At 39.0% G+C, this 15179-nt stretch overlaps 1 protein-coding gene across 2 annotated transcripts; it reads left to right on the top strand.

Annotated features, from left to right (window-relative positions):
• Positions 1-1646: 1646 nt before the first annotated feature.
• Positions 1647-5159, top strand: LOC112176696 (protein O-glucosyltransferase 1). Of its 2 annotated transcripts, none has more exons than XM_024314743.2 (7): positions 1647-1907; positions 2003-2205; positions 2303-2868; positions 3510-3702; positions 3781-3845; positions 4043-4253; positions 4685-5159. In XM_024314743.2, exons 2-7 carry the CDS (start codon positions 2053-2055, stop codon positions 5048-5050), a joined length of 1554 nt encoding a protein of 517 aa, XP_024170511.1. In that variant the 5' UTR covers positions 1647-1907; positions 2003-2052; the 3' UTR covers positions 5051-5159. The 2 variants fall into 2 exon arrangements, with proteins under 2 accessions (XP_024170511.1, XP_024170510.1); XM_024314742.2 differs by having other exon boundaries at positions 1649-1897.
• The last annotated feature ends 10020 nt before the right edge of the window (positions 5160-15179 follow it).

Raw genomic sequence — 15179 nt, 5'->3', positions numbered from 1 at the left:
ATGGCCCTGCCATCGTAGTCACAGAAGATCGATTAGGCATCATCTCAAGGAATAATTGCCTATATCAAGGTATGGTGTGCGTAGTAGCACTATCCGCGAGGCATTCTAGCTCTTCGGGAAACATACCTAAGTAAATAAAGCTTGAATTAAAAGAATCGATACTTTATACTTTATTAATAATAGTCAACGATTACATCAAAGTTTCTAATCCAAAATAATTATAATCAATACTTGACTAATGTTTGTTACTTAATTCTTTCGGTAACTCCAATTAAGCATAATCAGGAAAGTAAGAAGAGATGTCGATGGAGCAAAGCTCGCTTAAGTACCACTTATCTCAACTATTTTCCTATACATCACACTAAATTGGATCGGCCTAGTCGTGAAAGAGTTATAACCAATGTCTTTATTGACAATAGTTTAAGGCAAAATGCCATTACATATATTCTTGGAAAATAAATTAGTTTCAAAGTATAATACTTCCACGACAACTAATTAAGGATTTCTGAGTCTCTTTGCTACCAAGAAATCATTTTTCCACAAAATTTGGATTAGATCGAAACAATGATGTTTGAATGGTCGTTCAAATGTAGATGCTCCCAAACGCTCTTAGTCCGTAGCTTAGGCTCACAAATGCTCTTAGTTCGTAGCTTAGCGCGAACTCCCACAGTTTCACTTTTATTTTTTTTTATCGAACCCATGTTATAAGAAATGTGGGATGTAGAAGAGAGATTTTGGAAGTCCCCGAAGAAAAGAAAATAAAATTAAAATTTAGAAAGTAAGAACTTTAATTTAAAACTTACTTGGTGCTTTCAGTATGTTGATTTTCTTGTTCTTCTTTTTCTTGTAGCCTTGTGGTTTTCTTCCCAAAGCCGTGCGCAGAGATAGTGGAGCGCAGGAGGTGGTGCTAGGGTGGGGTTCATGGCAAGAAGAGAGAAGAAGAGAGTTTTTGGCTTCTAATTTAGGGTTATGGCCCATGCTGATAACTTGTTTAAAGAAAATAGAATTGTAGAGAGAATTGGGAGAATAAATATATCTTTCATTGATAATAAGAGTCTCTGTATATAGAGGATACAAGTACATAATCATCGAATACAAGGAATCATATTCTAATTAGAACAAAGAATCTAGAACATTATCTCCTATTACAGCTATAAAAAGTAATTATAGTTTAGTAAGACACACATAATCCTGATATCCTTCAACAATATGGTGGATGAAAAAATTTAGGTAGGATCTGTACATTATACAATCTAGAGTTCAAAACTTCACATTCTCTCTGTTAGGACTTGGTACCAAGCCACAAGCCAGACCCAACACAGTATGACTGCCTCGAGTGGTAACTCATGAGGACACACTCTGATTTCCAGTACATGCTCAGTTATCAATTCAATTATCACCCATTGTCTTCACATATGCAGTAAGTGGTCTGAGTCAGTAGATGATCAGTTCATTCAGTTCACCGTTTTGTCATTACATATGTAGTAGCGGTTGTGTCACTTGCAGATTGGAAGGGACACCAAATTTGCTTTTTATATGTTGTATTGTTGTGACTGTTTGCCCGGTTGTGGCTAGGCTTGAATGAAAATATCTTTCATTTTTTTAACCTTTCAATTACTCTTTGGGTCTCAAAGTTTGGGCCTCCGAAAGCTGTACTCACCATTCATTTCCTAGGATAAAATAATCTATTGCTTGTCTATATATAACTATGTAAGTATATAACCACAATTCCGGTCGGCAGAGAAGACCCGTTACCATAGAATCCGCACCCTACATTAAACAGAGTCAGCTTCTTTCTTTATTATATTCACCAGTCTTCCATCGAAAACCTTCGACCTTTTGATCAGTGGGAGAAGAACTATGTAACCAAGGAAGGTTCACACGTCAAGACTTCCTGGTAAGTACAGGTAGAAAGAAAAATCAAGGAGTGAAAGCTCTGCTGCAGACAGTTATATAATAATCTAGTACTGCATCTGCATAGTCATATCGTTCTGTTGGGCAGGTGTTACAGTACTCGCTCTACAGGTTTATCTACGAAACCTTGTTAGTTCAATGTTGCGCGGGTCTCGTTTTGTCAAACCTTTTCAGCTTCAGGCTGCAACAAATTGGCAATCCTCTTTGATAAAGGGACCTCCAGCTGATACTATTTTCTTCTTGGGTTTTCTAATCATTGCAGCCGTTCTATCTTCTTTCTGGATTCACCTTGTAAGCTTCAGCTAATATATATGTCTTCTCACAACTACCAGGCATGCAAAGGTTTTTCTTTGTCTAATCATCAATTTCCTTACCATTTTTTATGCAGTGGACTTTTCAGATTGATCATTCTACAAACCAAACAATAGTGATCAACGACAAGTATGAGATAACCCCCAAAATAATCGAGTTTCCACTCAACTGTTCTATCGGCATCAATCAAACACAAACGTGTCCAACAAATTACCCTATAGCCTTTACTAGTGATCGTCTTGACCCATCGTCAAACGGTACATGCCCGGACTATTTCCGGTTTATCCACGAAGATCTAAAGCCATGGAGAACCACAGGAATCACAAGGGACATGGTGGAGAGGGGAAAGAAGACGGCACATTTTCGGCTAGTGATTGTTAAAGGCAAGGCTTATATTGACAGGTACAAGAAGTCCATACAGACAAGGGATATGTTTACCATATGGGGTATTTTGCAGCTTCTTAGGAGGTACCCCGGGAAAGTACCTGACTTGGAGCTGATGTTTGACTGTGATGACCTTCCCGTTATCCGATCACGGGACTACCGGGGACAGAACTCGACGCAGGTGCCACCGCTGTTCCGGTACTGTGGTGATAGATGGACAAAAGACATTGTGTTCCCTGATTGGTCTTTCTGGGGTTGGTAAGTTGGACTTATGCTTAATTGCTTTTTCTTGTTGCTCTGGCATGAAAGTGATATGGTACCAGCCACTAATGTCCAACATGTTAGAATGGACACTAGGATTAAAATCTGACTAAATGGATTGAACTATTCAAAGCTCATATGTAATGACTCACTTTTGCATTAAGTAATAATAATAATTTTTATATCATGTTATGTTTGTATGTTCAATATATGAGGAAAATTCTACGGTACCTGTATGTATGTGATACACTCATTTACAGATCTGACAACAATTTTGTTGTGATTGTGGTAAATAGAGTTATTTTTTGGGTAATTTTAGTTCTATTACAGATAATTACTCCACCTACGATATTTTTACAAGTTTATAAACAAATTGTTGTCAATGTAGTAACTTGGTTCAATTATATGTAAATATGTAAAACAAATATGATAACTTTGTTGTTAATGTTGTAAATTTGGTTCAACTAAATTGTAATTTTAGTTCAATTAAATGTAAATGAGTGTATGATAAACATCCAAATACTCTAGACAACCCCAATATATGATTATGAATTAACAGTTTGATAGCATAACATAATAGAAAAAAAGAAACTATCCTAATAAGCTCACGTACTCATTACTGACACCGTGTGTTTAAGGGCTGAGATAAACATAAAACCGTGGGGAAGTTTGTTGAAAGATGTGAAGAAAGGTAACGAGAGGAGCAAATGGATGGAAAGAGAACCTTATGCATACTGGAAAGGGAACCCCTTTGTAGCTGAATCAAGGAGAGACCTCCTCAAATGCAACGTCTCGGATACACAGGATTGGAATGCTCGCTTATTCATCCAGGTAACATTATATACATAATGCAATTTTTCATTTAATCAAACCGGAAAAAAACAACTAACTAATTCTGTATAATCGCAGGACTGGATCCTTGAATCTCAACAAGGCTTCAAGCATTCAGATGTAACAAACCAATGCACACATAGGTATATCTCTACCAGAGATGATTTGTGCACTGAATAAAGTTTTCTTGTTTGGTAACTAATTAAGACTTCCTTTTTTTTTTTTTTTTTTTTTTTTTTTTTGGAAAATAGCAGAGGCACCACTAGGTGCCCCGTTCATATTATTAATAGGGAAAGAGTACAATGTTTGACTTCCAGTTTATTTGCTCACGGTTTTATAGGTATAAGATATATATTGAGGGCTTTGCCTGGTCTGTTAGTGAGAAGTACATTCTGGCCTGTGATTCAGTAACATTCCTGGTAAAACCACACTACTATGATTTCTTCACAAGAAGTCTACGACCAGTGCACCATTACTGGCCTATAAGGAATGATAACAAATGCAAATCCATCAAGTTTGCTGTAGATTGGGGAAACAATCACAAACAAAAGGTAATACCCTCTAACTTGAACATTACTAAATTTTCCATTTCTTCAATATATTCTGCATATTAGCAGACCAGACCGAAAGAGGCCTTATGTTTTACTTCGAAGGGGCATTGGTTTTGAAATCAGGTAATAGAGTTAAAACATAACACCCTCCCCCACTGAAGGAGTGGTCACTCACAATCAGTGAACAACTTTTCCCCATTAGTTTTCTCCCAACTCCCTTTCATCTCCATAATGTCAGTTATTTTGTCCCATCTGTTGTCTTTCAAATAGGAGCTGAAACTGTATGATGAAATGATTCAGAGAAGTGTCTTTGTTACACCCCCAGAAAGTCTCTGTCACACCTCCACAAAGACAAATTTCTGACTTGGCCACCGCCCTTAAACCGAAAGGGTTCAAATAAATATTTAATACTAATGGATTTTCGCACACAGGCACAAGCAATTGGGAAAGCAGCAAGCGACTTCATTCAGCAAGAACTGAAGATGGACTATGTGTATGATTACATGTTTCATCTACTAAATGAATATGCCAAACTCTCCAAATTTGAGCCAAGAATACCTGAAGGAGCTACACATTTGTGCGCAGAGACTCTCGCTTGCCCTGCAGAGGAGTCAGAGAAAAAGTTCATGACCGAGTCGTTGGTGAAGAGTCCGTCGATGACAAACCCCTGCACCATGCCACCTCCCTATGAACCCAAAGATCTTGGAAACTTTTATAGGAATAATATCAATTTAATTAAACAAGTAGAAAAGTGGGAAGATAAGTACTGGGATAGTATCCATAATAAGCAGCAATAGCTTAAACTTTTACGCTGAGCATATATAGACAACAATTGTCTAGCACTGTCAATTCTATGTAAAGCACATGATCGAGTTAATTACAAATTTGTTGTAGCTGTTAGTAACGTTTCTAAATACTTGATTGCTATGAGACAATTATGATTTACGTACCATGAAATAACATTGACAATATACAAGCTACATTGTATTGCCAAATCTGATATAATCTAAACAGATTCAATATAAACATATCCAGTTCCTACCAATTTTCCTTGACTAGAAACCGGATTATCATTGTACTCTTGCAGAGGCTTCTGATACAGGTAAGAGTAATTGTACCTCGATCTACATTCACGAAAAAGGTTGAGGTTTGCACTAATCCCTTTGATGAACAGAGTCTTCGTTCCTTGCAGATCAAGTCCAAAACTTCTAGTTGATTCTAAGCTTGGAGGCACAGTCTACTTGCTGCCTACGTTTAGTTCTTTGTAAATCTGTATGTAAATTTTTATGTTTACTACTTACCTTATAGCTTGTGTATGATGTAATATAAATACGGCAATACAATGGATCCTCGGTGTGTGAGTTTTTCCCAGACTTCTCTCTGTTATTCATCTATCTTTCACGGTATCACAGCCACAACGCTAAACAGCAATCGATCCTCTGTTTTTTTTTTCTTCTTTCCAACCTTTCCCCTCAGTAACCCAACACTACCACCATGGCCTCCTCATCCTCTTCTTCACCTGCTATTCCCAGAGTCACTAATCTTCTCTCTGTCAAACTAGACCATACCAACTACTCTCTTTGGTTGGCTCAGATTATCTCTATTTTGCGGAGTCGCAATCTTCTTGGTTTTGTTGATGGCACCAACAAATGTCCTTCCCAGTTCAAACCTACTGATGATGGAAAACCCACCAAGAAGTGAACCCAGACTATGATGATTGGATCGTGAATGATCAACTCGTCCTCAGTTGGATTAATGGCTCTCTCACGCCTTTCGTTCTTGCAACTGTTGAAACTCAATAATCAAATGCAGAAAACGTACTGCAATCACTCAACTATCAAGGAAAGCATAAGGCATGGCTTATAAAGCCTTACAAAGAAAACTGAAAAGCAAACAGCTTTACATAGAAAACTGAAAAGCAAACAGCACTCTAGAAACATGGAGCATGAAACAAGGAAAAGCAAATAGCACAAGCAATGAAAAAGTTCAAACCCACCGCACTACCCTGTTTAAGGGAATATTGACATAAAGCAATAACACAAAACATATTTTAATAACCTTGTCAGCTCCAACAAATCCTCCCTTAAACTGATGTTCATTGCATCGCATCAGTTTATACCTGGCACCAGACACATTCCAAGCAAGTCTCGAAGTTTTTCGAACACATCTAGCTTCAGTGGTTTAGTCATAGCATCTGCAATTTGATCTTGTGTGTTGCAATAAACCAGCTCCACAATTCCATCATTGGTAAGCTGTCGAAGAAAGTGAAAACGTACATCAATGTGTTTACTTCTCCCATGCATTACTGGGTTCTTCGAAAGCTTTATGGTTGAGCTATTGTCACAATACACTGTAGTACACCCTCTTTGTGTATGACCAAGCCTTTTAAAAATTCTGCGCATCCACACTCCTTGACAAGCACAGTAAGCAGCAGCAATGAACTCTGCTTCGGTGGTAGATAAAGTAACCACAGGTTGCTTTTTGGAAGACCATGAGACTGCTCCATCACTAAACATGAAAATGTACCCTGATGTACTTTTTCGATCATCCACATCACCTGCATAATCACTATCAGTAAATGCCTCAAGCTTCTCTTCACCATTCCTTCTATATAGAACACCCAAATTGATAGTGCCTTTAAGATACCTGAGCACCCTCTTAGCAGCTTGCATATGTAACTCAGTTGGACTTGACATGAACCTACTAATTAAGCTTACCACATACATGAGATCAGGCCTAGTTGCGGTCAAGTACATGAGACTCCCCACTATTTGCTTATACATGGTGGCATCTACCTTCACACCCCCTTCATCCTTCATTAATTTGAACCCAGGAACAATTGGATTCCTTACTGAGTTGGACTTCTCCATTCCGAACCTTTCCAAAATCTCACTTGCATATTTCTTTTGGCAGATATAAATACCAGCTTCATTTTGAACAACTTCAACACCAAGAAAATATCGCATCATTCCAAGATCAGACATATCAAATTCGTCCTTCATTGACTTCTTGAATTCCTCAAACATATATTCATCATTGCCAGTAAATATAAGATCATCAACATATAAACTAACAATGAGAATTTTACCTCCTTTACTCGACTTCACAAATAGAGTGTGCTCATGAGGACATCTTTCAAACCCTTCTTTGATGAAATATGCTTCAATACGACTGTACCATGCACGTGGAGCCTGCTTGAGTCCGTACAGGGCTTTGTTTAGCTTGTATACCTTTAATTCATCTCCTTTCTTCACATAGCCTTGCGGTTGATCAATGAAGATTGCCTCAGTAAGCTCCCCATGTAAAAACGCACTCTTGACATCTAGTTGATATACCTTCCAACCTTTTTGAGCAGCAAGAGCAATTACCATTCTAATGGTGTCCCATCTAGCCACTGGTGCAAAAACTTCAGTGTAGTCAATCCCATATTGCTGTGCATACCCTTTTGCCACAAGTCTGGCCTTACATTTATCAACTTCACCATTTTCATTCAACTTAGTCTTAAAGATCCACTTCACCCCAATTGTTTTTGCTCCAGCCGGCAAGGTTGTTAACTCCCAAGTATGATTCCTTTCAATTGCCTCAATCTCTTGATCCATTGCAGCCTTCCACTTAGCACTCTTGAAAGCTTCTTCAAATGTTGCTGGATCAGTGACAGAAGTAAACATGACAACATTGTTTGTTTCTTCCTCTTCAGATAGCCCTTCTCCGCTCACATAATCTTGCATCCACACAGGTTGCATTCTTGTCCTCCCTTCTTCTAGAATTTCTTCTTCTTCTTCTGCATCATCATTATTCACATTTTCCTCTTCACTTTGAGCATACTCATTTTCTTCTTCACTTTGAGCAGACTCGTTTTCTTCTTCTTCACCATCACTCCAATCTAACACATCAAGCCTTACCTCTTCAGCAGTCCTTCCCCACTCCCAACTTTCATCCTCTTCGAAAACCACATCTCTACTTACCACAATACGTTCAGATATAGGATCATAAAGCCTGTAAGCTTTTGATTCTTCGCTCACACCCAACAACACACACTTGTAGCTCTTATTATCCAGTTTCTTTCTCTTAGCCTCTGGAATGTGAACATGTGCAATGCAACCAAAAACCTTGAAATAGTGAACAACTGGTTTGATCCCACTCCATGCCTCTTCAGGGGTCATATCCTTCACTGCCAAGGTAGGGCTCCTGTTGAGAATGTGAATTGACCAATTTACTGCTTCGGGCCAGAATACTTTTGGAACTTGTTTCTCCGACAACATGCTCCGAACCATATTCATAATGGTTCTATTTTTCCTCTCGGCTACCCCGTTTTGCTGAGGGGTGTAGGCTGCAGTCAATTGCCTACTAATGCCATGTGTGCTACAGAAAGTGTTAAACTCTTGAGAGGTGAACTCTCCTCCTCTATCAGTACGTAAACATTGAATATAATCTCCTGTTTCCTTCTCAACGAGGCACTTAAAACTCTTGAATGTTGTAAAAGCTTGGGACTTCTCATTCAAGAAATACACCCAGGTTTTTCGACTATAATCATCTATAAAACTGATTAGGTACCTTTTTCTGTTATTTGACAATGGCTTGATAGGTCCGCAGATGTCTGAGTGTATGAGCTGAAGTCTGTGTGAGGCTCTCCACATGCTCTTCTTTGGAATTGATTCCCTGTGCTGCTTCCCTACCATACAATCTTTGCATAACTTGGATGGCATCTTGAAATCTGGTAAACCCTTCACCATATTTCTGTATTGAAGAGTTTTTAGCCCTTTGAAGCTTAGGTGGCCATATCGACAATGCCACAAGTGAGTGTTGTCTTCAGACACTGTTTGGAAGCAAGCTGAGGCTTGAGGCAACATGTTTGCAAGTATTACGAACATTCTGTTAGCAGACATCTTAGTTTGCATGATCAAACCTTTTCTTGGATGATAAATCTGGCACATTCCATTCTGGATTAGAATTGCAACTCCCTTTTCTTGCAATTGTCCAATGCTAAGCAAGTTGTTCTTCAGCTCCGGGATGTAGTACACATCTGTGAATACTTGTGTGACTCCATTGGCTTGTAGTCTCACATTACCCTTCCCCATGACTGCCATTTTGGAGTTGTTGCCTAGTTTTACAGACTGTCGAAATTGCTCATTTAGATCAATGAACCATTTCTTGTTGCCACTCATGTGGTTGCTACAACCGGAATCGAGAAACCAAACCTCCTCCATCTTAGAATTGTTGAGCTCAACGTATGCCATGAGTAGCATCTCCTCCTTCTCATCGAGCTCTGCATAGTTTGCACCTTTCTCCCATTCAGGGCACTCATACTGAAAGTGCCCTAATTTGTGACATTTGTAACATTCAACCAATGCCTTATTAAACTGTTGTCTGCTCCTTCCTCTTCCTCTACCTCTAAAGCCTCCTCTTCCTCTTCCTCTTCCACTAGTTCTGTCTTCATATGTGACTTTCAATGCTTGTTCCTCTCCTCCATGGCCTCGCATTCTCTGCTCGTGTACAAGAAGGCTGCTCTGCAGTTCATCGATGGTCATTGTAGTCAGATTGTTGGATTCTTCAATGGAGCACACCACATAATCAAACTTGGCAGTCATCGATCTCAAGATCTTCTCAACAATAACCAGCTCTGCCATATTTTCACTGTGAGCCTTCATCTTATTTGCAATTGTGAGGGTACGAGCAAAGTATTCATCGACTGTTTCTCCTTCTTTCATTTGAAGCACCTCGAACTCCCTTCGAAGTGCTTGCAATTGAGCACGTTTCACCTTTGTAGAGCCCTGGTACTTCTGCCTCATTGAATCCCATATGTGCTTTGCTGTTTCTTTGTTGAGAATTGTCTCTATAATTGTTCTGTCAATGGCTTGAAATAAATAATTTTTCACCTTCAAGTCTTTCAGCTTTGCATCTTCAATTTGCTTGCGTTGGCCCTCTGTAAGTTCAGCTCCTTCTGCTGCAGCAGGTATCCCATTCTCCACTAAACTCCAGTACTCTTTCGATCTCAGAAAGTTCTCCATGAGCATAGACCAGTGGTCATAATGCCCGTCAAATCTTGGTATGGCAGGTTGCACAAAGTTGCTCTCAGCTGCCATGTTTCACTCACTCTCTATCTTTAAGAAAACTGCGGTTTCTTAGCTTTGAAACTCTCAATCAGGCCCCGTGAAGGGCTCTGATACCAAATTTGTTGAAACTCAATAATCAAATGCAGAAAACGTACTGCAATCACTCAACTATCAAGGAAAGCATAAGGCATGGCTTATAAAGCCTTACAAAGAAAACTGAAAAGCAAACAGTTTTACATAGAAAACTGAAAAGCAAACAGCACTCTAGAAACATGGAGCATGAAACAAGGAAAAGCAAATAGCACAAGCAATGAAAAAGTTCAAACCCACCGCACTACCCTGTTTAAGGGAATATTGACATAAAGCAATAACACAAAACATATTTTAATAACCTTGTCAGCTCCAACAGCAACCGTGGCTCGTTCTACGTCACCCCGTGGCACCTGGTCATCATTGGAGAAACGTTATGCTTCTCAATCTCAGAATCGAATTCTTCAATTAAGAAGTGAACTCCTTCGCACTACTCGAGGTGACTTGTCTATTTCTGATTATCTTGATAAGATCAATAGTGAACTCCTTCGCACTACTCGTGGTGCTCTTGAGTGCTTCAAAAGAAAAGAAAAGTCAAAAGTGTGAGGTTACAAAAGAATAAGTGCGGGGTGAGTGATATGTATAGAAAAGAAAGTTCTCAAAAAAAAAAAAAAAAAGTTTGTGCAAATAGAAATAAAGTTCAAGGAAAAGAAAAGTAGGAAAAAAAAAAGAAAAAAAAAGTATTACATAGTATAGTAGTGTAGTGTGGGTTGTACATTGGGTTTAGAGTAAGTGAGTTAGCATTTGAAAGCAAAAGTCATATATCTCTACAAGAGAGAGTTGTTTCACGAGCTTCTATGGACTTTGTATTCCCTTATCCTTCATTTCTTATAGCCACTTGCCTTTAGCCCTATTACAACCAAATAAAAGACCTCTTAATCTTGAATGTTGTGAGCTACCTAGCGGAGATGAGATCGAAGAGCAAGCATATGGTGACGCGTGTTGTGAAATTGCTTTTGAGTGAAATACATATAGCCCCTAAACACTTGAGCGGTAATATTTAGTGAACCTATGTGAGTTTAGTGGGGTTATATCGGGTCTTCTATGTGCCTATTTGATTGTGGTGGATTGATTTGACACATGGTCAACACATGCATATACTGGAGCATTTTTCACATGTGCTTCTTAATTGCCTCACAAATTCAAAAATCTTATGTTGTGCTTACATCTAATTCATGGTCATGTACATAATTAGTTATCCAAGGATTATGGTTGGAAAGGCTAATACCACACTTTTTTTATGTTTGAGCATTTGCGTTTGAGTTAATAGATTTTTGGCAATTAATTTACATTTCGTTTGCTTGGGGACAAGCAAAGTTCAAGTGTGGGGGTGTGATTATACGCATTTATATGCGTGTAATTATATCTAAAACACTATAAATAAGCAAATCCCCGTGTCAATTATTATGTAATTAATCCATTTTTATTCATTTTGTAGTAAATAATCGGAGTTGTGGAAACCGGACAAGAGGGTGCGAAAATGTGCAAATTGGAGTATTCTGACAAAATGATGAAATTGTGGATGCGGTCAACCATAAGTCAAGGCAGTCAAGAAACGCAGAAGTGATTTGGAGAAAAGAAATAAAGAAAGAAAAAATAATAATAACAATTAGTTTTAATTAACCATTGGTTTTAATTAACCAATGATTAAGCAAAGCTAATGACCTGCACGTTGGCTTCATTGAAAGAGGTTGAAGACCAAATGTTTTTGGTGACAAATGGCAGCACTACAATTAAACGTGGTGGTTTAATTATGCAAGGATGGGTACTTGGGCAGCCAACGTAATAGCAAAAGCCCATTTCTCTTTCTTTTCTTTTTCTCCACGCACTGCAGCCCACTTTCCACTCTTGTTGCACGTGCAACATTCCCCAGCTCTTGTTATCCACCCATTTTCCCCCTCATATATAACAACCCGACGATGACCTAAGATATATATATACATTCCTACAGTAGTGAACGCACACCCAAACGCCCAAGATCCCATTCCCTCCTCATCATCCTACAGCAGTCGCACCAAACCAGAGGCAGCAGCCCAAACTGCTATCTCTCCTCCTTCTCATCAAATCCATCCCCTCCTCACCAAGATTTTCTTTCCTCCTCATCAAGATTTTCCCACCTCACCAAGATCTACCTCACTAAGATTTCATCTTCTCATCAATTCCACAAATTTCAAAGGGGGAGCCCAAGCATCAAGAAATTCATCACCATTAAATTTAGGTAAAAGTGGGGAGCCATAAATCAAGGCTAGCCATAATTACTTTATAGCAATTTGTGGCTTGTTCTTGTTACTCCTACTTATCTTCACTTTGTTCCTCTTTAAATTTTGTATATTGATGTTTGTTTAATGATGGGTAGTGAGTAGATTTGTTGTTGAGGGCTAGGGTTGTGTGCCCTAGTCCAAATTTTATGTAAAGGATGTCTATTTTAATGTCATGATGCAATTTAATTTGCTGGATGCTTATATCAATTTTTGTTTGGTTAAAATGCATGTCTAGGAGCCTAGTCAACTCTAGGGTGTGTATTTTAAGTATGTCTAGGATGGAGTTAGAGGCTTGATCCCCTCTAATTCCTAAGCTAGAAACCTTCAATTTCGTATTCGAAGGGTTATAAGCATGGTGGTTTACACCCGTTGCGTGAATGCACGGGCGGGTCGCTTAGTAGTGTAATTCCTCAATCTTTAGGCCTCTTGATGTGAATTAGAAGCCCTTGAACCGGCTCTAATTCATGCCAAGTGAGTTCCTACGACCCTTGAACCGGAGTACCATGAAAGGGAATTTCGGTCCTTGAGCCTTGAACCGCCTTGGATACGACTACCGCCAAAATAGGAAATTTGCATCTACATTAGATTAGCTTCTGACACATGAGATTTGGGTGAAGGAACCTCCCTAGCACCCGACATTCCCATTATATTGTTCACACTTTTCTAGTTTAATTTCCTTGCATTTTTATTAATCGCTTTACATTTTATTACTTTTTGTTAAGTTCAAATCCACTCTCAAACATTAAATCCATCGACTCATTTGTGTATACCCATCTTGAGGCTACAAGTTAGTGGCTTTGAATAGGCTTGGTGTGAGCTAAGCCGAACATTGCCAAGGCTTGGTGCCTTGATTGTTTATAGTCTTATTTTACTTTTTATTTTTCTTGTGTGCTTTTAGTATCCTACCGCCAATTATCTTGGTTAGGTCCAACACCTAATCCCCGAGGTACGATAAACTAAGGTCCAATTACTTCCCTTACTTGACAACGATTCGTACGCTTGCGAATAGTTTATGAACCAAGTCACTCACCAAAATGGGTCATCAAAGACGATTAGGCATTTATGCTGGATATGATTCTCCAACGATTGTCCGCTACTTAGAACCCTTGATAGGCGATTTCTTCACCGCTAGATTTGCGGATTGTCACTTTGATGAGATAGTATTCCCGTCGTTAGGGGGAGTTAAGAACATAAAAGTTTAATAGGAACGACAGGAATTGTCGTGGTCTGTCCCCACTCTGTCTCATCTTGATCCCCGAACCGCATAGTCCGAAATTGAAGTGTAGTGAATTCTCGATCTTCAGAAAGTAGCAGAATCGATGCCTGATGCGTTTTCTGATATCGCCAAAGTGACAAGATCATATATACCTGTTGCAAACGTGCCTGCAAGGATTGATGTCCCTAAAATTAGAGGACATGACACCATCTCAAGGGAAACTGAGCATGGCACCAACGTCCCCTCTCATAGTGATGGTGATGTTGTGGCTAGACCCATGGCTCCTGCCAGGAAGCGCGGGAGGCCTATAGGTTCGATGGATTCTCGCCCAAGAAAGAAAGCGAGTTTGACACAAAATAATCCATTAATCATCTATGTAAATAATCAATCTCATGAGGATATTCCGGATTATGGTTATGTCCAAGAGACATCATTGAGGGACGCTCTAATGTCAGAACCAATTCCAGAGAATAGAGAGATGTCCATGAATTACACTAGTGTATATAAGATGATGGATAGAAATTCTATGGCTATTGATGATGCATTTGCATATCATGTTGCAAAAGGAATCATAGAATATGATGATATCGAACCTCGCTCTGTCGAATGATGTCAACGAAGAGCAGATTGGCCTAAATGGAAAGATCCGCTCCAGGCTTAATTGGATTCACTAGCAAAGAGACAAGTATTTAGGCCTATAACGTAGACACCCCTAAATGTAAAACTTGTTGGCCATAAATGGATCTTTGTTAGAAAGCGTAATGAGAAAAATGAGGTGGTTAGATATAAAACCCGCCTCGTGGCGCAAGGTTTCTCAAAACGCCCTGGAATCGACTACGAAGAGACATATTCTCCCGTAATGGACGTTATAACGTTCCCTACCTTGTCAGTTTGGTAGTTTCCAAAAAACTTGACATGCAGCTTATGGATGTGGTTACAGCATATCTCTATAGGGATCTAGATTCAGAGATATATATGAAGGTCCTGAAGGTCCTAGATGGACTTCAATTACCTAAGTCAACTGGCTCTAAACCACGGAGCACATTTTTCAATAAGATTAAAACGATCACTATATGGATTAAAACAATCCGGATGGATGTGGTATAACCGTCTAAGTGACTATTTGATTGGGAATGGATATATTAATAAGGGTTAAATATTATTTAGTCCATGTACTTTGCCTCTCTCATCGTTTCAGTCCCTGACATTCTAATTTAATCTAAAAACTTCCTAATCTCACAATTTCCCTCTAATAGGTCCCCTTCGCGTCAAATTAGGAGTTGGCCTGGGGTGAAATGTTCAATAT

This window comes from Rosa chinensis, chromosome 7 (genome assembly GCF_002994745.2).
Source record: "Rosa chinensis cultivar Old Blush chromosome 7, RchiOBHm-V2, whole genome shotgun sequence".
In the NCBI taxonomy this organism is placed as follows: Eukaryota; Viridiplantae; Streptophyta; class Magnoliopsida; order Rosales; family Rosaceae; genus Rosa; species Rosa chinensis.
The sequence above is the reverse complement of the archived record's forward strand: the minus strand, read 5'-3'. Positions and strand labels throughout refer to the sequence as shown.

Bases quoted from the DNA above. Each gene is read 5' to 3' on its own strand.
- LOC112176696 (XM_024314743.2), top strand. From the start codon at position 2,053: ATGTTGCGCGGGTCTCGTTTTGTCAAACCTTTTCAGCTTCAGGCTGCA. The intron at 3,703-3,780 runs GTAACATTATAT...GTATAATCGCAG, and splicing joins ATGCTCGCTTATTCATCCAG to GACTGGATCCTTGAATCTCA. The intron at 4,254-4,684 runs GTAATACCCTCT...TTTCGCACACAG, and splicing joins GAAACAATCACAAACAAAAG to GCACAAGCAATTGGGAAAGC.